Here is a 26,720-nt window from a genome sequence, read left to right as displayed (position 1 = left end):
CTCTGCATGTAAAAGAACCCAACACACATCAAGAAGAGTAGGAGTGACCCGGGGTGCTTGGCTAAAACCGCGAACCATAGCGAAGCTGCATTGCACTACCACTAGCTACTTGAAAAAGCATCATGCTTCACCTCAAATGAAGATGCCTTGAAACAAAAAACGGAATACATATAATGTCCTTGATCTTACGCATAGTCAAATTTTAAAACCTTGATTGACTGAATCCATATCAAATACACATCATGTAGCCTTCACAAGGCCTTCCTAGTGGGGTACAGATCGTAGAATTCGGGGGAAAAAAAAGAATAATTGGCTAGGAGAGTCAGTCCACGGTTAAAGGTCATCATTCCCCCCCTCTGGAGCCAGTCAACTCCTTTGGTAGCCAAGCTCCCCTGGAAAATTATTCTCCCCATTATTATCCAGCATAGTCAGTCTGGTAGAGACTACAGATCATGTACTACTATAGCTAGAAGGAGACTCTATGCCACCTGGGTAATCTTTGGCACACATTTTTTCAACGCAGTGCAAGTTTTGTGCAGATTTTTGACTTTGAGCGCATGAAAGTTCCACCGCATCAAACAACCAGGTGGCATAAGAGTCCCATCTGCCCCGAACAAGCCTTGTCGGAAGGTACTCCGGCCTAACGAGTAATGACTGGATTTCAGGTTTACAAGGTTATCCCTGCAGATGGCTATAATTATACATAACATGGTTTTGAAGGCCTGGTCCTGGCCAAGTGGACACTCTGTTGCCAAAAGGACAATCAATGAGGATAAGTCATAAAGATTTTTTTAAATTTCAACACCACCTAATTGGAAGCTGAGCATGTCTTTTGAATGGCCATCAATATGCCTCCCTCTACATACTAATACTATTATGTATCCTTTATTTCTGTTCTAACATTTTGTCTTATCATCATCAGTCGACATGCTTTCGCGGCGACAGGGTTACACCGCCCTTTCTGGGGTGACATTACCCTTTCGTTGGCTGTCAAACAAGACCGATATATATAATTCACCTTGTTAATGAGGTTGTTGGACCCCCATCTTTACGTCCCTACCAGAAGACTGTATAGCTCTTACCGGAATGCCCTTCCCCGGATTCGAACCTGGGTCTTCCAGTTACCAACTAATTGAGACCAGGAGCTCTACTGTGAAGCCTCTACTAATTGAGCTACAGGGTCAAAACTGCCCAAAAAGACTCAGTAGACCAGTAAAATATTGTCTACCTGTATGTAGACAGCATTGTTAATGCTTGTGTCAATGGGGAAAGTTATCCAGGGCACCACCAAAAAGTGGTCACATTGGCCAGGTGGTCCTTTTATATGGGTGGTCAGCTGTACAGGTTTGACTGTACTTCAATATTATGTCACTATTCTGTTACAGTTCTAGTTTTTTAACTGTAAATTATAGTGACTAGTGTTACAGAGAGAACACATGTGGAGATCTGATTGTAGTGTAAACATGTGATGTTTTGAAAGCGCTGGGACTGGAATGTTTTAATTGACAGCATACACAAGCCACTCCTTCCATAAATACTTGAGCTGGACCCCCCATTAAAGTATGAATAAGGCCACACTAGCTCACACCTAGCCTGAGTGTCATCCTACTAATTTCCTAGTTAGTTCCAAGGTTCCAATACTCTTCCTTTGACATGACATGACCTGACATGACACTCAGGCTAGCTCACCCCCCTAACTCACAGAAAACTCCTTTGAACTTGAAGCACCCTAGTGGAACGTCTATGCAAAGAAGAAATGACAGCTGATACTTAGTCTATAACAACCGGTGTTTCCTTTCTTCAACTACATTGTGCAGAAATGAAAGTCTGTATTGGTTGTCACACAGTGTTTTTTGTCCCTTGAACAGTCTTGTTACGTTTGCCTTGATTTTCATCGGTGCGTCACGTTTTCTTTGGCAGCTCTTGTTTGTTTTGGATCTCTGACGTCATGTTTGGGGTCTTCAGAGGATGTGGTCCGTAAAACTAAGTTTGTGTTGCCTTAGGAGAACATCCCATAGGTCAGAGTTCAACAGACTTACCTGTGTAGCCGCAGCCACACCCACTCTACAGTAATTACCCCTGAAAGGCAACTATTTAGACATTTGCATAATAGGCGTCAGTATCTAAGCCTGGTAGCGTCTCCCCTTTAGGCTCTGAACACCCCTCCTTGTGCTTCCTTTTCTCAGAGATTCTACCGTTTTCCCTGAAGTAGGCAGCTTGTCCCTTATTGTCTGTGCTTGTTTGTCTTCAAGGTGTTCTGAGAAGTAGGACGAGACCATGCCAAGGAGAAGTAGGAGACAAGCGGCTGCCCGAGCCTCCAACCGGCTCAGAGATTACTACAGAGGTGTGACCCCCGGTGTGGGCAGGTGAGAAAACATTCCTTGTAAATCACTTCACCTACCTGCAACTACATGTACAGGTACATTTGGATGGGACTCGGGGTGGTCGTAGTCACAGAAGACAAGTGGTTGGCTTGGACAAAACGCTTGTGTTTATGGAAAAAAAATTGGGACCAAAAAAAAAGGTCGTCTTGAGCCGATGTGGTCGTTAGACCAAGTTTGACTACTTGTAAACACTGAGTCAGACGTAATTGCAGATGAACAGTTTAGAAACCTACAATTTTGCTTGGCCCCCAAATTCCAGGCTAGATGCTTGCTGTCATGTGAATCAACATGTCAAACATTAGCATACTTGTGCTAGACTAGAGTGAAACTTTGTTGGTAACAAAAGCTAGCTCTCTTTATCTACAAATTACTATTCAAACCATCACCTCAAAGCCAAAGCCTTCTTATTTGCATTTTGTATTTATTGAGGATGAAAGAATTCATTACACTAAGTTATTCTCTTTGTGTGTTCCTTATGTATATTTGATATAGGTTCAAGATACTAGTATTTTTTGTTATTTGGGCTTCCATTTCTCATTACTAGCAGGTAGCGAGAACAATGGGTCAAACTGGTTTTTCTCTTTCTAGGACAATGTGATGCATAATTTAACATTTGCAACTGGCGTGCATTTTATGTTGCAGGTGGGAAAAGCTCATTAAATTGAATACTTAAGTTATTAGATTAGCAACTTGTCTGTATCCCACAGTGGGTTGTAATTGATTTATGTATTATGCATCATAATTGATACAAAGAAAAAGGTGTTCTTGTTACACAAGAATAGTGTGCAGCAGTTGTACAACCATTGTAGGTCTCTTTTGCCGTTGAATGAAACAACAGGACATAAAATCCTAGCTTTCCTTCTGTTACTTGCACAACTGGAGGATTTCAACCATACATGGGACTGTGAAAGTCCATGGATGGGATGGACTGAATTGTTAGGATTTTGGAAGAATGGAGAAATTGTGGGTATATTAGTTGAAGATGTGCTGTTCAAACCACACAAAAGAAAAGAAGATTGACAGGTTATTGCCTGGGGCGCAGGGTCAAGGTAACCTGGTCCCCAGTCTCTACAGGTTGGCTTGTGGTCACCATAGACAGGATTGCACTGTGTACATTTGAGTGGGTGGTTTTGCATAGTTGCTAGTCAACGTGTAGGTGCTGCTTCCATGCATGGTCGAGTCTTACCTAAATAAAGCTTCTGACTCGAAAAGAAGGGTCAGTATTTTGAGGATTGAGTTGAGGAAAAAGACATGGCCCAAAGTTTTCAGTTTTCGCCCAATGTTGGTGTCATTCCGATTCAATTAGTCCAATATTTTTATTCTCATAGATATTTTGGTTTGATCAAACCTCCTTGGTTTGATCACTGTTCCATATACATACTACGTAGTTAACTTTCAGTTGGCATAGTCAAATGAGCCAGTGAGAAGCAAACAGTAGTACAGTACAGCTCTGTAACCTCTGTTTGATAGACAACAGGCTTGACCCATGTGTATTGATGTTTGCCACACACACACATATTTGTAATGGTTGTTTTATTTGACATCAAACAGTCAGGTGCAATGGTCAAGTGGTCAGTAATTCCACTTTTGAATCACAAGGTGTTGGATTTGAGTTGGAAATCTGAATGTATGTGTTTGCACTTGTATGTCCCAGCACTAAAATCAAGTACACTTAAATGACAATCATGGTCACTCAATGATTTGTAAGTAAATGTGAAGCCAGCAAAAGTTAGGTAGATTCTGGCTCATGCCTGGCTTGACTTGTAACTTTGCATTCACATGATATGGTAAATATAGAAATGTTTGCAGTTGCATTATGTTTGCGGTTTTCGCGGTGAACTCGTCAGCACAAACTTAAAACCACAGCCAAACTTTTTGCCCACCTGTGACTGTAGCACTACCATTGTTACAAACGCAGACTTAAAACTATCGCGAACACTCCATTTTCTCCCTACCGCGAAATAAAAACCACACGAACTTAAATGCATTTACAGTAACTAGATACAATGTACAATCATGTAGTATATGTATCTGTAGAGCTCTAGAAGTGCAGCCATGCCACCTTGTTGTCCTGTGTGGTACTGCAACCTATGAATCCTCACACAGCTCAGACACAGCTGTTGCTCCCTTGTTCCAGGCGCAGACATGGCTCGGAAGATTCCACGTACAGCGGGGGTGATAGCAACCTGCACAAACCTACGGCCAGGAACACAGGGCGGTTCGCGGTCCTCAACCCGGACAAACGGCGACAGAACAAGGTCATCAAACATCTGGAGAAGCCCGAAGTACCCCCAGAGAAAGGTTTGTTTGTTTATTAGTTTGTTTGTTGTTGTTTTTAGTACTGTAGTGTTTCATAATTTCTGCAGGTTATTCCATTTTTGGAATAGACAAGGTGATCAGGTATGTTTTCCTCCCTTTCCGTTGTTCTAATTTCCTGTTACAATGATGTTCGCCACCCTGTTGTCGAAAAAAGGATTCTGGCCCCCTAAGTCAATATCTACAATGGAATAGCCCAGATTCAATTATTCGTTGCATGACCCTATTTGTTATTATGAATGTTAATTCAGAAATGAAATACTAGTTTCAGGTTTTGCTCAAAAGTTTGATCTATGGATTGTGACTTGTCTTGCATTTGAAAAATGAGGAGGGCAGAAAGACAACTGAATTTACATAAGATACTGCTGCCTTTATTGGGAAAAAAGCAATGATGCTGATTGGTTGAGCTTTATCAGGTGACCAAAATGGCTGCCTTTGTGAACAAGGTGTAAAACAAAACAGGACTTCAATAAAAGGCTTCATCATCATCATGCACTATCAGAGTTCATAGGGGGCCTTGGTCAGGGACTGAACCTTGACAGTAGCTTGGAATCCAAACCTATTATAGCTACCAGGTCTACTCGGGAGCTATAATAGGTTTAGGATTCCAGGCTACCTTGACAGTTGAAATAACAGCAAGCTTCATTGACAAGTTGGAATGAGTTACATGAGATCTTGAAATATTTGTGGTGGTTTTATGTTCGTGGTTGAAGTGGTGACCTTTCCACCACAAAATCATCACATCGCAAACAGTACAGATTTTCCGTCAGCAATGCACCCTCTGTACCCACTTGGAACTTGAACAACTGCTGACATCTCTTGTTACCCCCTACTCTCCAAGCAGAGGAGGATTTTTGGCTAGTTTTTACGTGTTTTTAGGCGTTTTTGTTGGGCTTTCTTTGTCATCTTTTTTGTGTGTATAGCCAACCCAACAAAAAAAGATGACAAAGTAGAAAGCTCGACAAAAACGCCTGAAAAAACGTCAGAAACCAGCCGAAACCCCTCCTCTGCTTGGAGAGTAGTTACCCCCTACTAGGGCTGTCTCCAGGGCCCGTCCATCTGTCCCAGACAGAAATTTGCTTGGGACAGAAAAAAACCCACCCCTTCGGTAAAAAAAATCTGAACTTCATGACATGAAGTTGATTAAAATGTATTTTCCTAACCTTGAAATTACAGATTTAACAATGAAAATTGACCACATGGTCTCCCAAACAATGATTGGGATGGGAATAAATTAAAAGCCATGCCTTGAGCTTAATGGATCTACTGTAGTGAAAACTGCTGTTCAGTGTTTGCACATGGTCATGCCTGACTAGAATGTAGCACGGCTATGAGGCATGACTGCTAAAAGGAGGTCAGAGAAACACGCAACACAGTATCAAAGAAAGGCCATGACTGGAGTCATGTTTGTGTTAGTAAGTTGGTTCTCATCACTTAGTTTGTACAAATTGGAGTGGAAAAATAAAGACTAGATGTTGAAAAGTCAACTCCAATGTTCTACTATTCTGGTTTAGTCACAGCAAAGAGCATGTCAACTACATGTATATCAAGAGCTATGTAAACAGGGCTATCTGCAACTTTAATTTTGTTTTCCATCACACTCGCTGTTTGGGAGCCCTTGTTGTTAATTTTCCATGTTAAATGAAGGACTTTGATAGCTGATGAAGACCGAGTGATTCAGTCGAAAGTTCCGTTGAGCGTATTTTTTAGTTGGAGAACAGTTTATTTCTCACTAAGATCTCCACTTGTTGTTTAAAAGTAGCAGAGGTAAATTGACTGAGGAAACAATAATGGCGCTAGTGTGGCCCCAGTAGGTCAGCCACAAAGGAGCTCTGGCACATCGTGACATACATGGAGAATGGGGAGAATTCAGGGCACATAGTCTGTGTCGTAACCTCAGCTAGGGCCAGCACTCTATCCAGCCAGTCTGGAAAATCACCCCAGCATATCTGGGTCAGGAGAAAAGGAACAGGGGTGAAGAATTTACCGCTGAGGGCAAGGAGTTGTCTCAAGATTGTTGGACACCGGCTGAGACATTGTCCTTAAGAATTTTCCAGGAGTCTCTCCTGTTACTGTTAGAGGGCTTCACGATGTCAGGACTCTGAAGAACGTCCAGAAACGAGGTTGTCTGCTAAATTTATATCGACATACCAGTCTCAATTCTCCAAATCAATATTCAGAGTGGGTCCTCTCTGCAAGCTGTGTCTAAATGTCATGTGTCTACTCTTGATATCCGGAAAACAACTTTGCAAGTTCTGAGTGTGAGAGCACGACACAAGGAAAAAGGCAACCATTGCTGTGACTACAGAGTGAAAAAAGAGTCAGGATGGGGCAGTGTCTGTCGCGTGAAGAGTGGCACGACATCGTGTGGCGAGGCTACGAGAAGGAGGAGAGGCCGGCAAAACCTGATGCTGTAGACGGCGGACTGACAGTCGACAAAGCCGTGGATTGGGACGGAGAGTGTCACACTTGGAAACCTCCACCCACTGCCTGTTGTACCTCCTATAACTGGGAGGGAACTGAGTATACTTTTTGTGGTGAGGTTCACTTTACGGATGGGACCTTTAGTCCAGAAAAACATAACGTTACAAAACACAGCTGAAATCGTTCAAAACAAGCCAATCTCCTACATCTGCTTGTAGCTATAATTCTTAACCTTTTACTGTTACCTTGTACAGTGTTTTTTCCCAGTGAGCTTGTCTCAGTTTGGCATGATGTTTCTGACTTATGACAACATAGAGTTGTCCGAATAGAGGGTTTTCTGAACATCTGTAGGAGTGTAACCTAATCCGCAGACAACGCAGTACCTTAAACAGGGACAGGGGGCGTCACTATCTGAAGCCTGTATATGACTGTCTCCTGTCACGTGATAATCAACATCAAGTTACGTGACAAGAGAACTCCAAGGCAAGATCTGACCATAATACCGGGTTGACGAAGAGACAGAGAGTTCGTCTCGAAAGCTCCCCAGAGCAATCTTTTTATGTTGTGTGGAATAATTAAATGTTTGTCAAAAGTACGAGTGTAACCTAATATGTCACATAATTTCTACACTAAAAACTTTGTGTTCTACCTTTCCAGATGAGCAGCTGAAGGTCGCCAAGATCGACTTCCGGACGACGGGCAACCGCATCGCGCACCACACTGACGAGTTTGAGAAGCAAGCGCTGATCGTGCGGCGGGGGCAGCTGTTTGACATCGGTCTGGAACTCAACAGGCCCTACAGTTCCGCAAAGGACAAGATAATCTTGGAGTTCAGAATTGGTAGGAAGCTACTTTAGATACAGTTGTTAAGACTTATTTGAATATGATACTTACTAGATGCTTGGAAATTGAAAAACACCGACACATGTAGCTGCTGTTTTGCATAATAAGGTTCTACAGTCCAGCAAAGGACAAGATAATCTTGGAGTTCAGGATTGTTAAATACAGTCAGTTACAAGAACTTATCTAAATATTATTGTAGAAATTGAGCTACACCCACACATTTACATGTAGCTGCTGTTTTGCATAATACGGCCCTACAGTAAGGAAAAATAACCTTGGAGTTTAGGATTGGTAGGAAGCTACTTTAGATAAAATAATTATTGTCAGGACTCAATATGATTGTGTAGATATTGTGCCATACCCACACTTTTACATGTAGCTGCTGTTTTGCATAATAAGGCCCTACAGTCCAACAAAGGACAAGATCACCTTGGAGTTTAGGATTGGTAGGAAACTACTTTAGATACAGTAAGTTGTAATTATAAGGACTTCTTATTTAGATATGATACTAGATGTGTAGAAATTGAGCCACACCAACACATTAACATCTAGCTGCTGTTTTGCCACAGTCAGTTACAAGGACTTATCTAAATACTATTGTAGAAATTGAGCCACACCCAGACATTTACATGTAGCTGCTGTTTTGCATAATAAGGCCCTACAGTCCAGCAAAGGACAAGATAATATTTGAGTTCAGGATTGGTAGGAAACTACTTTCGATACAGTCGGTATTTAAAGTACAATTAAAACAAAAAATGAAATATTAGAGGTTAATAGATGTGAATATTTGTGTGTGTAATTCAGTCATCTGCAATCCTGATTAAATTATTCACGGATGTTTCCTCCTCCACAGGAAGGTACCCCAAACCCAGCAAGGGCACCCTCATCAAGGTCACCTTGGGAACAGAAAAGCTGACCACCAGCAAATGGGGGGCCAAGCTGGACCAGGCCTCCGGGAACTTTGTGGGCATCCGGGTCATGTCCCCGGCAGACGCCATTGTCGGGAAATTCGACTTCTACGTGCAGACAGAACACGAGGGAACAAAGTTCCGCACAGCAAAGGATGACAAGAACGCTGTCATCGTTCTGTTCAACCCCTGGTGCAGAGGTGAGTCAATACCGCTGAGTCAATACCTTTTGTTATTAACTTACCATAGCTCTGGTCATTAGAAGGAAAGTGCAGATGTGTTGGTAGATTGTTCACCAAAAATTGGCCCCCAAGCGAGGACATTGTACATAATGTCCTTGCCCCAGTGTACAAATTGTTTTGTTTAATTGTTTTGTTTGAATCTATCATAAACAATGTGAAAGGGAGGGCAGAATCGGTGCATAAGCACCTTTACAAGTTGCCCTCCCACACACTAAAGGCAACAGCATCAACAGTACACTACATGACTTGTATATCAATTAATAGAAATTAGCTCATGTTCACTAGTCCTGCATTTTTAGGATAACTTTGAAAATAATGAATGAAGACCTTTATTGCACATTTCTGCCACACTTGGCTAAGTACAGGTTGCAACAAAACAAAATAACAAGTACAGATATCGGATACAAAAGAATGATATAAGAAACATGATTGAATATTGGGAGAGACCGGAAACTGGGTTTAGTAATGTTTTTGAGGATTATATGTGTAGTTTTGGGCTCTCTAGGGTGATTAATGTTAGTTTAAGTACATTGGCTTTTTGTACTGTTGAAAATGTGTAGGTACTAGGTGTAAGGTATTGTTGACTTTTGATCTGACTGTTCTACACTGATACATGTACATTCATGATTGTGGCTGGCCATGGATTCAAATTTCTCACTTTGTCCTCAGAGGACCAGGTCTACGTTGATGACAAGAAGAAGCTTGAGGAGTACGTGTTGAACGAGACAGGATTCATCTACGTGGGGAGTAAACAGCGCATCCGGGGACGTCCTTGGAACTTTGGCCAGGTTAGATAGGAACGATTCTTGTTCTCAAGGCAGTTCTCTCCAAGCAGAAGTTCAGCTCTGGCTGTTTTTGACATATTTTAAGGCATTTTTGTCGTGCTTTCTATTTTGTCGTTTTCTTTATGTCGGGTTCTTGGCTTGGCGACATGAAGAAAACGGGACAAAGTATAATAGGTAAGGGTGACCCAGTGTTGTAAGCTTTACTGCACTACTACTAGGTACTTGAAAAAGCATCATGCTTCACCTTCTTTATCTTTACATTTGTACTCTTTCATTGCTGTACTGATTGACCTGTTTGACCATTGCAGTTTGACGACCCAGTGCTGGACGCATCCCTCTACCTGCTGGACCGTGCACGGATGGCGTACACGTCTCGCTGGAACCCGATCAACATCACACGCGTCCTGACTGCTCAGGTAAGGGCATACAGGGAGTCACACATGTGCTCTTACTTTTGATTACCTTTGCCAAGAAGGTTATGGCTTTGGTAGCATTTATGTGTGTGTGTGTGTATGCTTGTATGTTTGTATGTGGATGAACAGCATAACTCAAGAATGCCTGGAGGGATTGTCTTGATATTTAGTATGTGGGTAGGTATTGATGAGACCTCAAAATGATTTGGTTTTTGGCGCCTAGCAGTTTAAGGTACTGCAGTGGAACTTCCGGGTTTCATGTTCTGAATATGCTACATGTATGGTCGTGATTTTTGAGTGGTACATAGCTTTTGGTGCAGAGAGGAAGTAGTGAAGGTTTGGGCCACCTAGGATTCCAAATACTTCTGCTATCAGCAACATAAAGCATGGTGGCACACTTTTCTAGGATTTGAAGGTTTTGATAATGAAAAGGAACTCCAAAGTAACGCCCAAAAAAAGCTGTTTTATTTCTTACAGACAAAGAAGACTTTCCCAGTTTAGATCTGCAAGTCAGAATATGAATTCAGACACACAAAAAGTGCCTAGACATACATCATTTTCAGCAACATTGCAACAATTTCTAAAATAACACTTTCAAATGCTAACTTTGAACATTTGAGCATGTGTACATTACATCCCCTTGGCCTTGTGTTGCAAGCAGTTTTTGTGATGCGTGGATTCATGTATTAAACATCAACAAACATTGATCCTTCCGACCCCACAGATCAACTCCCTGGACGATGACGGCGTCCTGGTGGGTAACTGGTCGGGAGACTACGACGACGGAGTGGAGCCGTGGGTGTGGAACGGCAGCGTGAAGATTCTGGAGCAGTTTCTCGAGACGAAGGAGAGCGTACAGTACGGACAGTGCTGGGTGTTCTCCGGAATCACCACTTCAGGTGAGCTTCACTGGTCACATTTTTTTGTTGTTCTAGTTGCACGTTGAAAGGCATCATATTTGTCATTTTGGATGGTGGTGTAAACCTGTGTATTCAGGAGCTTCAGGTGTAAGCAGATTTTACGTGCAGATGTTTGATGCTTGAGGGTTATGCCAGGGCACACACAGGGCCAAAATAATGTACTTTGCTGTCAAATCTGCACAAGTGACCACCTCTAACAAAGAACCACCTGGTCATTGCATAATCAATGCGAAACATAATATGTCACTCGAAAAAATTAACATCATTTTTGGAAGGTATGAGGTCGTGGAACTCTAGTTTAATTCACGTTTTTTCTTACAATGTTTTCAGTGCTGCGTTGTTTGGGAATCCCAGCCAGGAGCGTGACCAACTTCGGTTCTGCCCACGACACTGACGCTAACCTCACCGTGGACTATCACTTCGATGATAAGGACGAGCCGATCGAGGACCTGAACAATGACTCCATCTGGTACGTTTCTCCTATTACACAGCACAAAAATTACAAGCCTGCATACAAATAATGTAGTCTAAATGACATTTTTGGCAGCAATATGCCTTGTGTTGTCTCGATTATTGCAGGATTGCAGATTATAAATAGGCTGATGTTCGCTGGTTAAACCCCATTACATATATACATGTACATGTATATATGATACGGTAGAGTTCTGTTGATTAAAATCAGGCAACCTTTTGGTGATCAACAAATACGGCCGGAGCTTGTTGACTGTGTGACATGAACTTTACATCTATGAAACTGTCTTGTAATTTAAAACAAGGCAGGGATTCATCTAAATCAGGAAAGAGGGGCGCTGCGCCCTCTTGTTTCAGCCCAGCGCCCCCTTGTCTAATTCAGATTTTAGCTTAATATCCAGCACACAGCCTTCACTCAGCAATCCATTCTTCCATAAATACATAGAATTCGCTCCCTCGCCCTTATTCAATTTTTGTAGAAAAACCCTTGCAAGGTGTATAATATTTTGATTCCTGTTTACTAGCAAGATACCAGGTAGTGCCACAAGGTACAGAAAACCTGTAAATTATAATGCAGTATATATAAAACGAAGTTTGTACTTTACTAGTATGTAAATGGATTAAGAAAGCATTACTTACTTGCCTTTTTAGGAACTTCCATGTGTGGAACGAGTGTTGGATGGCGCGCCCCGACCTCCCGGCGGGATACGGCGGGTGGCAGGCTTTCGACTCTACTCCTCAGGAAACAAGTGAAGGTGAGAACATTGCACGATTTAGATCTAGTTAGACTACCTTTGATAAGCTGAACCAATTTGCAAGTTCAAAGTTATGCACAAGTCAGGTCCAGACATGCCTGAAGTGTTAACTTTCTGAATAACGCCAGCCTAAGGTAAATAGAAATTTAAAAAGTCAGAAGCGAAGTTGAACTGCAATTTCCAACTAAAAGGTGTGATTTACCCAAATTTTCAACTGTCAAACTCCAGTCTTTGTTTGGAATGTATGGAGTGTGACTTTGATATGTGGTGTTAAATTGTCGACTACACCAACCTAAGGCAAATACAGTTTAAGAAGTTGAATTGTAATTTCCAGCTCAAAAATTTTTAACTGTCAAACTCCATTCTCAGTCAAGGAATGAGTAATCCACTGCGTCTGTGATGTCAAGTTACACAGTCAGATAAAACATGTGAATCAGTGAGCAGTGGATAATAAGTTGCAGAAAATTTATGACTCCCCCGCTAGTTTAAAGAACTTTTTCTCACACCCTTTCTTTCGTATTCTAGGATAGTACTGTTGCGGGCCAGCCTCGCTCATAGCTATCAAGAACGGCCATGTTTACTACAGCTAGAACTTGTGACTCAGTGGGCAGTAGAACATAAGATGCTGAAAGTTTATGGCTCTTCCGCCAGTTTAAAGAATGCTTTCTTTCATATTCTAGGACAGTACTGTTGCGGGCCAGCCTCGCTCATGGCTATCAAGAATGGCCACGTTTACTACGGCTATGACACCAAGTTCATTTTCGCGGAGGTGAACGCCGACCGGATCTACTGGAAGGTTCCGGAGGACGGGGATGACTGGGAACAGCTCCGCGTGGAGAAGTACTCGGTAGGCTGCCACATCAGCACCAAGATGGCAGGGTCAGATCAACGGGAGGACATCACTCATCTGTACAAACATCCGGAAGGTGAGCACAGGAAACAGATATTGTTTTCTTCTAGTTTGAATAGTACGTGGAAGAAGATGAAGGAAGACTGAATGCAGCTGCAGGATGTTTCTATGACTACAGATGCAGAATCCAGTGGATGATGATGATGATGATGATTATTATTTTGAATCATATTTATTCATTATTTATTCAAGTGCAGCCAGTAGGTACCCATCTGAGTGAGGCTGTTGAAATCATGGGACCTCCAGTTTACATCTCTTCCGAAAGACGAATGCAATTGACATGAAATTACTGAAAATGTATTTTTGTAAGCTTAAGATGACAGATTTAGCAATGAAAAAAAACAACATAGTCTCCCATGCCAATGATGAGTGTGACAGAAAAAAAAATTGAAGCTGGCTACAACCCTGTCTTGGAGTTTACATAGATTAGATGAAACTTAGAGCAAACTTGAAACTTTGTAACATTTTGTCGTTCTTGTACCCCAGGCACGGAGCTCGAGCGGGTGGCAGTACGGGAAGCGGTGGAACACGGCAATCGTCCGGGAACCTACGTCGACCGGTCGGTACCTGAGGATGTGACCTTTGATATCGAGACCGACGACGATGTAGATATAGGTAAGCAGAAAATGTGACATATTATTACAGACTAGATCGATTCACCAGTGTAGTGGGCTGATGTGAAGATAACGTAAATGAATGAATGATTGATTGAAGACCTTTATTGAACATTTTTACCATACTCGGCTAGGTACAGGTCACAACAAATCATGTGGAAAGTACAAGGTACACGATTTGGTTTTAAATGAATTCAGCTTCTCCTCACTTTTTAATTAAGGTAGAAATAAAAGAACAGATATGTTTTGCGATGGAAGGTTTACTACATTCTAAGTTTTAATGCTAAATACTATGTATCAAAACACTATATACTACATGTGTACATGTATTGTTGATAAGCTGACAAATTTTATAATAATAGTCTTTATTGCATATTCCTGCCCAGAAGGGCTAAATGCACAGAAGACCACACGTGTTATAATATAATATAATCCAATGAAATGCTTAACGAGCATGAATGTCCCTTCCTGTATTCAGGTGAGGACTTCAGCGTACGCGTGAAGCTGACCAACAAGAGCGACCAGGAGCGCTACGTGACCATGTACCTCACCGCCCAGGCTATGTACTACACCGGGGTCTCCCTCGGCAAGTTCTGGAACCAGAGATTCACCGTCCGGCTTACGCCAAATGGAGGTTTGTGCTGTGTTCTGTATCTGTATAGCCGGTATAACCGCACTTAGGACCGGAGGTATAACACACCAGCTTTTGTATCTGTATTTATATAGCCGGTATAACCGCCCTTCAAAGTAACACACCAGCTCTTGTATCTGTATTTATATAGCCGGTATAACTGCCCTTCAAAGTAACACACCAGCTCCTGTATCTGTGTAGCCCATATAACTGCCCTTCAAAGTAACACACCAGCTCCTGTATCGGTGTAGCCCCTGTCATGACCAGTGAAAGATTAGCTCATCAGTGAGCTTAACTGGTCCAAAATTCTCTCACTTTTTATGATAAAATATCAATCTTCATGTAACTGTTGCAATGGCCAGGAAGAGTGCTCGCCTTGTATTTGGAAGGGCGTGAGTTCGATCCACCTACTGCTTTCTCTGATTTAGCACTCAAAATTTGGGGAAAAGTGTGGAAGTTGAACACACACCACTACCAGTGGATTATATTAGCCCCCTGCCGTAGTGACTGCACAAAGTTGTGAGGTCCAAGGGGTTCGGATCAGAGATCCATTGCATGTGTGGTGCGGGTAGGAATTTAACTTTTAACTTCATGTGTCAACAGATGGGGAAGTTGAGGGCCGCATCGACGCAGATCTGTATGTCCCCCGGCTGGTAGACCAGGGCGGGATCAAGTTTTTCCTGATGGGGCACGTCAGGGAGACGCAGCAGTCGTTCGCCGGGCAGCACGACTTCAGACTGGGGGTGCCTGATCTCATCCTCAAGGTTGGCATCATTTTTTCATTCTGTTTGTTAACATGTGGTAAAAATACTGTACAAAATTTAGTTAACAACAAAAGAAGAAAGATGTGCTGTGGTTAAAAACGAAGCCATAGATAATTGTTCAACATCTTCCCCCATCATTTACATAACATACAAGGACGTATGGGGGTTGGCTCAATGCAGCAGGGTCCTCACCAATACAGTTTCTCTGTCACACCATGCTCAAGTTCATTCCGTTCTCTGCCACACCAGACTCAAGTTCATTCCATTGTCCTTAGTACCGTTTATTCTTTGTTTGATTAGCATAACATAACATATCATAAGACATTTTTTTTGTCTGAAGAAATTGTTAACAAACCTACCCCCTCCCCTCAGGTGTCTGACAAGGACAGAATCATCAACATCGGCCAGGAGTTTCATGTCAACGTGTCATTCAAGAACCCCATCAACACCGCTCTGACCAAGTCCGCCTTCTACTTCGAGGGTCCGGGACTGACCGCGGACGACAAGGTCATCCACCACAGCGACATCGGACCGAGGGAGAACGCCACGGCCGTGGTGAAACTCAAGCCGAAGAAGAAGGGGAAGAGGAAGCTGGTGGTCAGCTTCACGTCCAAGCAGCTGCAGCAGGTGTGCGGAGAATGCGTTCTCAACATCGTCTGAGAAGTCACAGGAGAGAGACCTGACAGCCCTTTCAATTCTGCAGATTGTAGCGCATAATTAGCCTTTATCAGGTTCCACAGGTAGCTGTAAAAATAGTAGAATTGGCCCAATTACACAGATAACATACTAGAGAGAGCTTGCCAGGGAGGTATGTCACATAGGTTTTTAAAAACTCTAACTCCTGGCCATCTACCTCCTCTGGCATGTTATCTACCTAGTTGGCCAATTTCTACTATTTTAAAGCCTGCTAGCAAATAATGTCAAAGTGTGATATTGGGGGATCAAAGGTATAAAGGTGAAGAATTGTGGGTGTAACAGCAGAAATCTTTCAACCAACCAGGAGAAAGGAAGTGTATCAATGAATGTATCTGACCAATCAACAGGGAGGTGTAACTGGCTTAATCTGACCAATGAGGAGAAGAGAAATGCATGGTCAGGTGACATCAGACCAATAGAAACCTAACAATGTTGGAACGATTTTAATATGCCCCAGATACACATTACAAGTGCTCTTAAAGATATTTTGAAAACAGGCAGCTAAAGCAGGTTTCATGTGTGTGTTTGAGAAGTTGTCAACCATGGTGCTTTAATCATTGTGATGCTACCAAACTTTACTGGCTGATCATAACCATCTGAACTTCTGTCGCAATAGAAGAAAACTTCTCTGTGTGGAAATACATTGCTGAGCCTTCAAGTAACAGACTTAGATGTGCATATATTAGGTGTGACAGGTCGTTCAGTGTAATGTAACCAGCTGCTGCCGCGCTGTGTGCCTGTGAAGCTGGTGTGTCACACTGAAGGGCAGATATACCTGCTATACAGAAACAGATGCAGACAGACATCACAACTTGATCTGTTCACCCATAAAACCTTATGTTAAAGATGACGATATAAAAAGAAAAGGGTTCTTGGGGAAATGGATGCCGATAGCCTTCTATAGCTGGGGTAGATTCAGATTGTTCACTTCTGGTTGTTCATCAAGTTGTTTCCTCTCATTAGTGTAAACTAATGATCCTAGTTTTAGATTAGATTTGTTGATAAGGAAAGTTTTGGTGTTAGATTTTATAGATTGAAAGTTTTTTTACGGTTCGTTGAAATTTTAGAATAAAACATTTTTACACCTTGTATTTCTTTTCTATGTCTTCAACTATGTTGATATAAACTACAATGTGTATGTTTCTCTTAAAGGCCCTATTTATAATATCAGCTGAAATGCATGCGCTAAATGGGCAACTTTCTAGGAAGTCGTGTTATCTTCAACTTCAACTTGGGCATACCCCCAGATAACCCCTTCAGGGGCAAAATAGGGGGGGGGGAGGCGGGCAGGCCTCCAGCCTGGCACGGAAAGTCTCAACAGTGGGAGACAACACGACCGGACCAGGCAGGGGTCGTTCCACTAAAAGATTGTGGAAAAAAATGAAAATTTTATCATACAACAGAAAACCGTAAATGTTAAAGAAATGTTGATAGTTGTTGATATGCAACCGCCGTTAAAGAAACTGTGTTATATTCTTTCCCCAAACACACATTGAGGATCGTAAGAACTATGTTCTGACATGTAGGGTCCTATTTGTAAAGGAGCATTCCACTCCAGAAGGGGGTATTAATAATTCATCAGAGACTAAATCGTTATGCTTGAATCCAGTTTGTTTTGTCAAACTTACCATGAATATAAGCCTGCACGTAGGGCGAACATTATAGCGATCGAGTTCTTGAATTCCCCGGGGGAACCTTCCAACAATGCCAGATTTCACTGTTACAAAAGTACCAAAATCCCTGTATTCCAATATGGGATAGTCTTCAAACGTTTTTGTGTGCCTTGAAGTTCCTATATGTGTGAAAGTCGCTGTCTGCTTCCGTTACGCTTATTCCGTCGACCATCAGCGAGAACTTGTGTTCGAAGTTGGCCATGCAAGTACATTGGAAGCGGTTCCGTACATGGCTTTAGAAAAGGATTATTGTCGAAAAGACAGCTGGGGTAATTTAGCCAAAAGTCGAGTGCATTTGTATCCCCAAAAATATAGTCTATCAGAAAATGATACCCTCTTCTGGCTGGAATGCGCCTTTAAGTCTTACTCTGTTCCAGAGTTACTCCCAGCCGTTGGCCGCTGACGCAATCATCAGACCCTGCGTTGCTAAGGACACCGCTGGAAAGCTTATCAGCACCGCGGTCAAGTGCAACGAAATTTCCAACAAGTGTTCATCCTACGGCCTTTGTCGTAATCTGTGAGACCCGTTGAAGTTGAAACCCCGCTTCAACCCCGCGTTTTAGGATAGCTAGGTATTAACGTTAAGTATTTACCAAATGGCAAGCTCAAAATATGTGCCGATAATGCCGCTTTCTGAGAAACCACAACTAGACGGTCCATTTTTGATGGATGGCAACGCAGACGATTTTATTTTGATCATGCCGGACGCTGAGCTATCACAGGCGGTTCGTCATTAGCTCGCCGTCCTCTAATTAGTGCTGGATTGGCACACCCGGGAGAAAATCGGCGGATATACGGATGAATTTTTCTGGAGCGCGCCACGTTATAAAAGATGATGCAAGGACCTTTATTTGTGGAATTAGGCGATGGAAGACTCGTGTATTTCGTACCGCCAACCGGGAGAAAATACATTTGCGTACAATTGTATACGAAGGCGTGAAGCCTTGTTCTACGTCTACCTGTAGCCTGTATTTACACAAGCTCTCAGCCGGAGGTTACTGACCCCCACCTAGGGTTAAAGGCGGTCACGGAAACCGGCTGGACACTAGGAGCGCGATTCGTCAGGCTACGTCTACCTGTAGTTGGATACCTTTTAAACAAGCTGGCGGCAATGTATGAAAGTTTTGTTCAGTGTCCTTACCGACAAGTCGAAACATCAGGGGAGGCTGAAGCAGTCAAACGCCGTTCAAAAGCCGCGTTGTTACACTGTGGGTCTCGCCGACTGAACTGCTACAACTTGCCGCCGTGTGGCCGTTTCAGGAGACAACTGGACGCTCTATGTCAGTCCTTCAGATATTCCCTCGTTTAGCGGAACTTTTACTGAAGTGAACTCGTTGTCTGAAGAGGGTGCAAGATGTCCATGAATCCGTGGGAGGAATTGATGGATTTTCAGCTTGACACCACCACGATTTGTGCGATCTTCGTCGGCGGGCTCCTTGCTCTGGGCTTCGTCTCATTATGCATCTACGCAGCATGTACAGCCGTGTGTCAACCTAAGGTAAGATGCTGTAACGTTCACGTTTTGTTTGTTGTTGTCCCTGTTTCCCTTCTTTTTAGGCGTCGGTAGGTCATACCATAGGGCATACAGTATCGTACATGTACTTATTCTAGCCATGTTCTATATGGCCTCCTTCGCTTCATCAATATTCACTACTTCACATCAACCCTTTCCGCTGTGGCTAAACAGTCCTATACGAAAATGACAGTCTGTCACATTGGGCAAATCCTTAAGCTGACACGGGTCTGTTGCGGAGTTCTTTTCTCCGGATCCACTTCTCTGCTGGTCTACTGCGCATCAGTCTGGCTTTAGTTGCCTGGAGAGGGTGAGTCTACAACTGGATAGGTCATTGGCAAGGTCATCCCAGTGCTCTGTCCGGACGTCCGTGTATATTCTATAGTCACGGTTTTGGTGTCTGTGTGTGTGTGTGAGGATGCTGTATGATTTGCGGTGCTGTTTCTAAATTCAACAACAAACGGCTCGTCTCGTCGACATTAGACATAAGTTAGGGGAAGGATATGACTGATTTGAAAAAAAAATCGAATTGGTTTAGAATTGACATCAACATTTCACAGCCGCATAAATTACATGTAACGTTAACGTTACATTATGATGTCTTGCGCCGTGCACATACTATATAATATTACTCAGTAATGATCATCATCTTTGCAACAATACACTTAGAAATGCTAAGCGCACTTTTTTATTTGTTGTTTAGAAGCGTGCTTATTTCAATGCGCCTGTTTAGGTCAGGACGGTTGGTATGTCGTTTCTGTGTGAAGGCGTCGAAAATTGTGTGGAACGGCGCAACTTGGTTTTCGACCTAATGCCAGTCCGGGCCGCATCCAAACGTGAAGATCAGAATCGCACGTAACAATTCCACAGGGGGCAGGCCGCTGGGCAGGCCGCCCTGGTGACAGGTGACCGCTGGCGACCGACAAGGATTGATGTTAATTACCGCCTGTCATCGTCATGTACTGATGGGCCTCTAATTAAACTTTCTGTTAATGATGTATCTAAATGACACGGACATGATTGAAACGCTTGGTCCCAAATTAATTCAACTTTGCCTCTAGGGATTCAAGTGAATGATGGGCCGAAAGAAAGTAGGAAAAATAGGAAAAACGACATTCAATATACTGAAGCCATATATGTGAAAATCCTACCGAGCTTAAAATGTTGCATAAATACATAGTACCTTGCGGAAAAATTATCTTGTAGGACAGTAAACTCGATTACATTTCCCAAATTCTCTCACACGCGCGCGCACACACATACGCGCACACATACACACATACGCGCACACCTACACACACACGCACACACATACACAACACGCACATACACACATAACACGCACACACATACACACACGCACGCACACACGCACACATAACACACGCGCACATACACACACACACACACCACGCACATACACACGCATATATAACACACACCCCGCACACACATACAACACATGTTAGTTTCTTCGGTCATGATCGTGTTTTCCTGTTAACCTTATTATATGTTATCTCTTATCATTTATTTATCTCTTTAATCATATACTCACTCACTTGCCTGGTGAGTGGTGGGTCATGAACTTTCGACCGCAAGAACGTTCTAGTACCGAAGTGTCGTCTGATCCGCTTGTCACTCATCGAATGGCGGGCTTTTAATTGGTCAGAGATGATGAGGCTCCAAACTAATTGTGCGCACAAATTGCCGACAATCTAGTCTTAATTGAGCAGCTTCCTATACCATGGCTATATTGCCAGCGATGTGATAATTAAATCTTACAACATCGTTTTTATCTAGCTATACGTTTCTTCAACAGGCAGAAAGGCCGCAATGAAAGAGAAATATGAGATTTATTTTTTGTCATTTTTTTCTTATTGCACACCTGTAACATTCATACATAATGCAAACATAAGTAAAGATAAAATTCTCACCATTTTCAAGATTGCCTCCCCCTAACCTATTCATCTAGACATATGTAATACTGAATGCAGTGTAACAAAACAATACATTTTCACGATGTAAAATGTAATTTCTTGCAGCATGTGAAAGTAGCCGGTAGTGAGAAAAAGTCCTCTGCTGGCAGTACTGTACGCATTCTTTTTTTTTGTCTTTGAAATTTGTATTTTGAATGATCTTTTAATCTTATGATCAAATGTGTACTTTTTTTAAATTTACATATTTTTCTTGCAGAAATTGATAGATGACAGTACTGCAGTCCAAATTGTCAGCTCGGTTTCCGAATCAGCTACAGAAAGGAACCTCCTCAGCTGATCGTTTTGTTTATTTAAAACAGACTGCCGTTTTCAACATCTTAAGTTTGTAACGTCAGCTCGATCAAGTGCTTAAAGTTGACCCGCACACATGTTTCATCTGAAATCTCTTAATCTGTGGCAAGGCAATCTGTTATACTCTTAAAGCCTTGGGAGTTATTCACGACCGGAAAGACGGTATTTTTTATCCGCGCCTTTATGTGTTCTGAGTGTAAGAAGTGTGTTTGTGTGTCTGTGTGTTTGTGTGTGTGTGCCTCTGTGTGTGTGCTTCACGGTGTGTTTGTGTGTGTGTGTGTGTGGGTGAGGTTTGTGTATGTGTCTGTACAAGTGTGTGTGTGTGTGTGCGTGTGTGCGTGTGTGCGTGTGTGTGTGTGTGCGCGGGGGGGGGTCTGTTACGGTTAGGTTTGCGCTCTCAGAGTGCGGCACTCTATGCCACGGCTACTGCACATATAAGCTCACCATGACAACCGAGCATGACAGATCAGGGGATTTCCCTACAACGCGCTCCCTGATAAGCCGCGGTGAGAACGTTAAGACGAAGTGCCGCCCTGACGCCGGGGGAGCCTGACATGTACATCTGTTGGTCTTACACAAGTGAACCATTTGTCACGATTTCTTAAGAACCATTTTACACGATTTCTTAAGAGGCGAAGGACGGCTCTCCAATGAATTTATCTTGAACGCCTTATACTTTGATACACTTCGTGACTTGGGGGGTGGTGGTGAAGGATTGGGATTGTAGACGGGAAAATGTTATCAATGCTAGTATAGGCGCACCAGTTGTATTGATCATTGTTCACGTATGTACATACAAAGGCACATACACAGTCATACATATCTGCATTTTGTACAGGACTGTATCAATCATTAACGATCCATACTCATGTTGATACCAGTAAACACTATTCATTGTCTTAAAATGTTGAAAGGTACCTTACCCCCCAGTGTCTTCTTTGGGTAGCAGAGGCCTATAATCAACCATTTTAACATTTACTTGCCAGTTATTTTTCGACCTGATATTTTGTCCGTGACGTGTTTTGTCTGTGTTACAGTACCTCAGGCGGCGTCAGGAGGAAAGGAGAAACAGAGTGAAGAAGGTACTTGACATTAGCTTCTACCAGGCTCCGCCCGATCGCTGGGAAAATAGTAGAAATCGGCCAAATAAAGTGAATAGTATGCCAGGGGTAGTCCGCTATATGGTGAATCTCAATAGGCGATCTCCGTCCATCGCCTATTGAGCTTCACTGTATGGCGGACTACCCTGTATAGCGGACTACCCTTGGCATACTATTCCTCTATTTGGCCGATTTCTACTATTTTCCCAGCGATCGGGCGGGGCCTGGTAGAGGCTAACTTGATATTACGGATAGAAACCCATGCAGTGTTACAAACAAAAAGATCAGATCAAATCAATACAATTCGTCCGATGTAGCAGCCCAGACTACTAGGGATATTCCTGTAGCAGCCTCACAGTTGAGCTCATGGTTCCAATGAGTTGGTAACTGGGTGACCCCGGTTCAATCCTGGGCCAGGACATCTTGGTTGGTTGGTTGGGGCTGTACCCATTTTTCGGAAGGGACGTAAAATGTGGGTCCTGTGTTCGAGGAGGTGCCTCCCTGTAAAGATGTGCCTTGCTACTGAAACAGCTAGCAAGGAATGAAGGTTACTGGCCATGTCACTAGCCTGATTTCAATCAAGCCTCCTGTAACCGCTCGCCGTCCTGTAACCGCTCGAGAAACCCCCGGACAGCTGGCGGTTTGCGTTATACAGACTAGCCATGTAACTAGGCACTAGGCACTACAAGGTTCTGAACGAATGAACGAACAAATATTCTGGGTATACTCTGGAAGGGCTGCTACATCGGTCTATATTGCAATTTTCTGATTCAAACCTACTGGTCAGTCTCATGGCCTGTATTACGTTATGGACGAAGGCATTCTCTTTCTAATGACGCGTGGAACTTAACAGTACATTTATCGGCCTTAAGCTATAGTAGGTACGGCTTTTAACATGGTGCCACGATTCGGCACGAATGTATAAAAAAAAATAGCTTTCGAAAAATGATGTATCAGAGAAACTTTCATCCGAGTGCTAAGTGCTACTACTGGAGTATAAGCCGTGCTGTCGCGTGGTGAATAAGCCTGGAGTCCAGCCTTGTTAGCGTTGGTCCGCTCCCAACTTTGCTAGTTTGTTGGCGGCGGCGACGTCAGGAGCGGGCCAAAGCTAACAAGGCTGGACACCAGGCTAGCGAAATCATCCCAGCGCCGGGGTCATTTTTTAAAAATTGCATTGTAATTGTGGAACTTGCGTATTGAATTTTTTTTTACATTTAGTTACCTCTCATTGTAAACACTACTCCATGAGTTGTTTGAATATACTGAAGCCATATATGTGAAAATCCTACCAAGCTTGAAATATTTTCTACTTTGCAGTATCGTCGGCGCAACCGAGTCTCCTCGACCAACATCACCAGCCACCCCGGAGCGGACCCAACCGCACGGAGGGACAGGTACGCATGCGCCGCCGATGATCCCCCTGACCTTGAAGAAGACACTGGCAGGCGCATGCGCACAGGAGGAGAGAACATCTCTCAAGGAGACGTGAACACCGTAGGTATGTCATCGCGAGGACGGAGCAAGGCGGCCAAGAAGAACAGGAAACAGAAGGAGGGAGGGAATGAGAGTCAGGACAAACGGCGGCAAAGGTCGAAGTCAGTGGGGGACGGAGCCATTCGAGCCAGAGGGGAGAAAGGGAGACAGAGGAGCGTATCGGAAGGAACGCAAGAGGCTGGGGGAGGTGCGGAGAGACACGCGAGTGTTTCAGTGAGCACTCTGGCAAGTGGCGGTGGGAGAGTCAGACAACGCAGCTTATCTGGTGGGAGTTCTCAGAGCGGTGTGAGTTCACAAGGACGGAAAAGAAGCGTTAGTATTGAGAGACAGAAAAGTGCGCCCGGGGGCATTCCGAACGCCCCGATCGGCAGAGAGCGACTCCGGAGCAGCTCCGGAGCAGGAGGGAGCATGGCGAGGCTGAGATACGCCAGGAGACTTAGCCTCAACGCCGAGAAAGCCAAACGAGAGATGAAAATGAAGAGGAAGAAACCCATCAGACGCAGAACGACGAGGAATCTCTTGGCGCAGGTGGAAGTGGTGAATGAGAGCGAGGAAGCTGCGATACAGGGCGGCGCGCAAGGTGGCGCGCATAGCCGCAGAGAGCATAGCCGCAGAGAGGGAGCAGCAAAGGCGACCAACCGGCAACCACCGAGCGGTGGAGAGAGAAAGGCATCTGACGGGTCTCCGGCAAAAAGTCGTGATGACGTCACTACTGAGGAAACCGACCTGGAGATATCGTCGTCATCCCTGACGGGCCTGCAAGACGGCCGGGGAACGGTAGGGGGAGCTGCTACTGCCGAGATGGCGGAGTACGCCAGTCCCGTCAAACAAAAAGGTACATGCACTTAGCAAGTGAGCTAGTGTCATGTCATTCTCTTGTTTACTACCGTGGTTTTTCTCGCTTCTGAATTAAAGGTTTAGGGCTAAAATTTTGGTCCACATATGATCATACCTGAATGACATTTGAAAGAATAAAACAGAACAAGAATAAATCTTATTATCATCAGTATTATACTATTAAGACATTTGCTTGTATGTAAATGTTGCGAAAGAGTGATTATTTCCCTCTGGCTTGTTTTACATTGCAGGACCTAGCAGAAAATGTGAATCGTCAGTGTGAGAATGTGCAGCTGTAAAGGTGCGGCCTGTGGTTTTTTATTCGCGGATCCCATTGCATGCTGGGAGACGCGGGGCACTATGGGTAGTACAGGGTGCAAACAACGTCGATTATTACCATAGTAACGCGTGTGTCGCGTTTTCTTGTGTGTAAATCCACGGAGTCGACTCCGAGTCTCCCCCGGTGAGTTATGCAATGCTCGGTTGTCATATATAGATCAGTGAAGGCACTTGGCGCAAATTTGGAAATTAGTTTCTTTTTTGTGACATAACATTTCGGTATCTGTTTTATAATTTTGTGCACTCGTGTGGTGTAAGTTGGTCATGATTCAAAGCGATACAATACTGCGGTCGTCACACCGCAAGTCACTTCGCGGTCCCGTGTACGTGTGTAAACAGACCGCACTTGAGTCGGACTTCGGCTGAGTGTGCTCCGAGTGTAGTTTGAAACGCGTGTCACGTGTGTAAACCCAGCCTGGTCCGGTCTATGTTGTCATCGTAATGATGCTGTTTGCCCCAAGCGCTACTCATAGTCACCTGCGTCTTCTATCATTCCATGGGGTCTCCGAAAAGGTTCATCTTCCACGCCAAGCATCGTTGCAGAACTCAAATACAACTTATGCAAGGGCGCCAAGTTATTCATTCGACGGACCCGAACCTGTTTGCTCTTTAGATGATATTCTATTACCGATAGAGCAATTTGACTACATTTCATATCAGAGAAGCGGGCAGGTGCTGACCGCCACGTTGGTGCCCTTTAGTTGTATTTAGATAGACCGTGTCTCAAACGTACACCCGTACAAGCCTTTCACAAATTCTAGAGACAACTTCTTAGTATGTACTCCTCTGCCTGGCATTGTCATTCTGTGAGCTTTGTACACTTGATTGAGACTGGTTATTTGAGAGGGTCAGAACTCTCTGGGTGTCTGAAGGCAGGAGGTACTGAAATGTAAATAGCTGCATCCGCCTCCAGTGTTGGTGTCTTTATGACGTCAAGCGAAATCGCGATATTGTTAAAGGGCTCACAAAAATCAAAGCTCGGTGACGATGTATGTTGCTCGCCAACGTTTGGCGTTTGTATCAATATGATAGCTTCGATAGTCTATAGAAAAAAAATCCTTGGTGCAGTATAGGGTTGATGTTATCATATGTCCTTGATGTTATGTAGTGTGACGAGTTAATGCTGTGAAGTACTGTTCAATAAATGATGATTGATTGATTGATTGATTGGCTGGTTGATTGCTTGGCTGATTGATTGCTTTATTTATGTTTTGATTGTTTGGTTACTTAGTGGGCTAGTCCGCGTGCGTGGAGTTATGGTTAAGGCTGGGGCTTGGGTTCGGGTATGGGATCGGGTACGGGGTTAGTGTATGGGTTCGGGTATGGGTTCGGGTTAGGGTACGGGGTTAGGGTATGGGTTCGGGTTCGGGGATCGGTTTAGGGTACGGGGTTCGGGCACG

The 26,720-nt window shown here is 43.6% G+C and overlaps 2 protein-coding genes across 4 annotated transcripts in view; both read left to right on the top strand.

Annotated features, from left to right (window-relative positions):
* The window catches only part of LOC136438831 (protein-glutamine gamma-glutamyltransferase K-like), a 42,832-nt gene extending 25,665 nt beyond the window's left edge, over positions 1-17,167 (top strand). For 2 of the 3 annotated variants that reach the window (XM_066433800.1, XM_066433801.1), the window contains exons 2-15: positions 2,253-2,366; positions 4,522-4,685; positions 7,782-7,964; positions 8,821-9,075; positions 9,787-9,905; positions 10,211-10,318; positions 11,040-11,214; positions 11,566-11,704; positions 12,358-12,461; positions 13,142-13,387; positions 13,858-13,986; positions 14,464-14,619; positions 15,220-15,380; positions 15,753-17,167. In XM_066433800.1, the coding sequence (XP_066289897.1) occupies positions 2,278-2,366; positions 4,522-4,685; positions 7,782-7,964; positions 8,821-9,075; positions 9,787-9,905; positions 10,211-10,318; positions 11,040-11,214; positions 11,566-11,704; positions 12,358-12,461; positions 13,142-13,387; positions 13,858-13,986; positions 14,464-14,619; positions 15,220-15,380; positions 15,753-16,040 (2,316 nt within the window). In that variant the 5' untranslated portion in view covers positions 2,253-2,277 and the 3' untranslated portion in view covers positions 16,041-17,167. Of the gene's footprint in view, positions 1-2,252; positions 2,367-4,521; positions 4,686-7,011; positions 7,238-7,781; positions 7,965-8,820; positions 9,076-9,786; positions 9,906-10,210; positions 10,319-11,039; positions 11,215-11,565; positions 11,705-12,357; positions 12,462-13,141; positions 13,388-13,857; positions 13,987-14,463; positions 14,620-15,219; positions 15,381-15,752 lie in introns of those variants that run through there. The other variant, XM_066433802.1, reaches the window with a different exon arrangement.
* Positions 17,168-18,821: 1,654 nt separating this feature from the next.
* Positions 18,822-26,479, top strand: LOC136438925 (micronuclear linker histone polyprotein-like). Its single transcript, XM_066433960.1, has 4 exons — positions 18,822-19,247; positions 22,588-22,632; positions 23,968-24,979; positions 25,233-26,479. Exons 1-4 carry the CDS (start codon positions 19,104-19,106, stop codon positions 25,262-25,264), a joined length of 1,233 nt encoding a protein of 410 aa, XP_066290057.1. The 5' UTR covers positions 18,822-19,103; the 3' UTR covers positions 25,265-26,479.
* Positions 26,480-26,720: the final 241 nt, after the last annotated feature.

Source organism: Branchiostoma lanceolatum, chromosome 7, assembly GCF_035083965.1.
Source record: "Branchiostoma lanceolatum isolate klBraLanc5 chromosome 7, klBraLanc5.hap2, whole genome shotgun sequence".
Lineage (NCBI taxonomy): Eukaryota > Metazoa > Chordata > Leptocardii > Amphioxiformes > Branchiostomatidae > Branchiostoma > Branchiostoma lanceolatum.
This window is presented reverse-complemented; position numbering and strand designations above follow the sequence as displayed.

Coding starts and splice junctions, on each gene's coding strand:
- LOC136438925 (XM_066433960.1), top strand. CDS start 19,104: ATGTCCATGAATCCGTGGGAGGAATTGATGGATTTTCAGCTTGACACC. Junction 22,633..23,967: donor GGAGAAACAGAGTGAAGAAG/GTACTTGACATT, acceptor TCTACTTTGCAG/TATCGTCGGCGCAACCGAGT. Junction 24,980..25,232: donor CAGTCCCGTCAAACAAAAAG/GTACATGCACTT, acceptor TTTACATTGCAG/GACCTAGCAGAAAATGTGAA.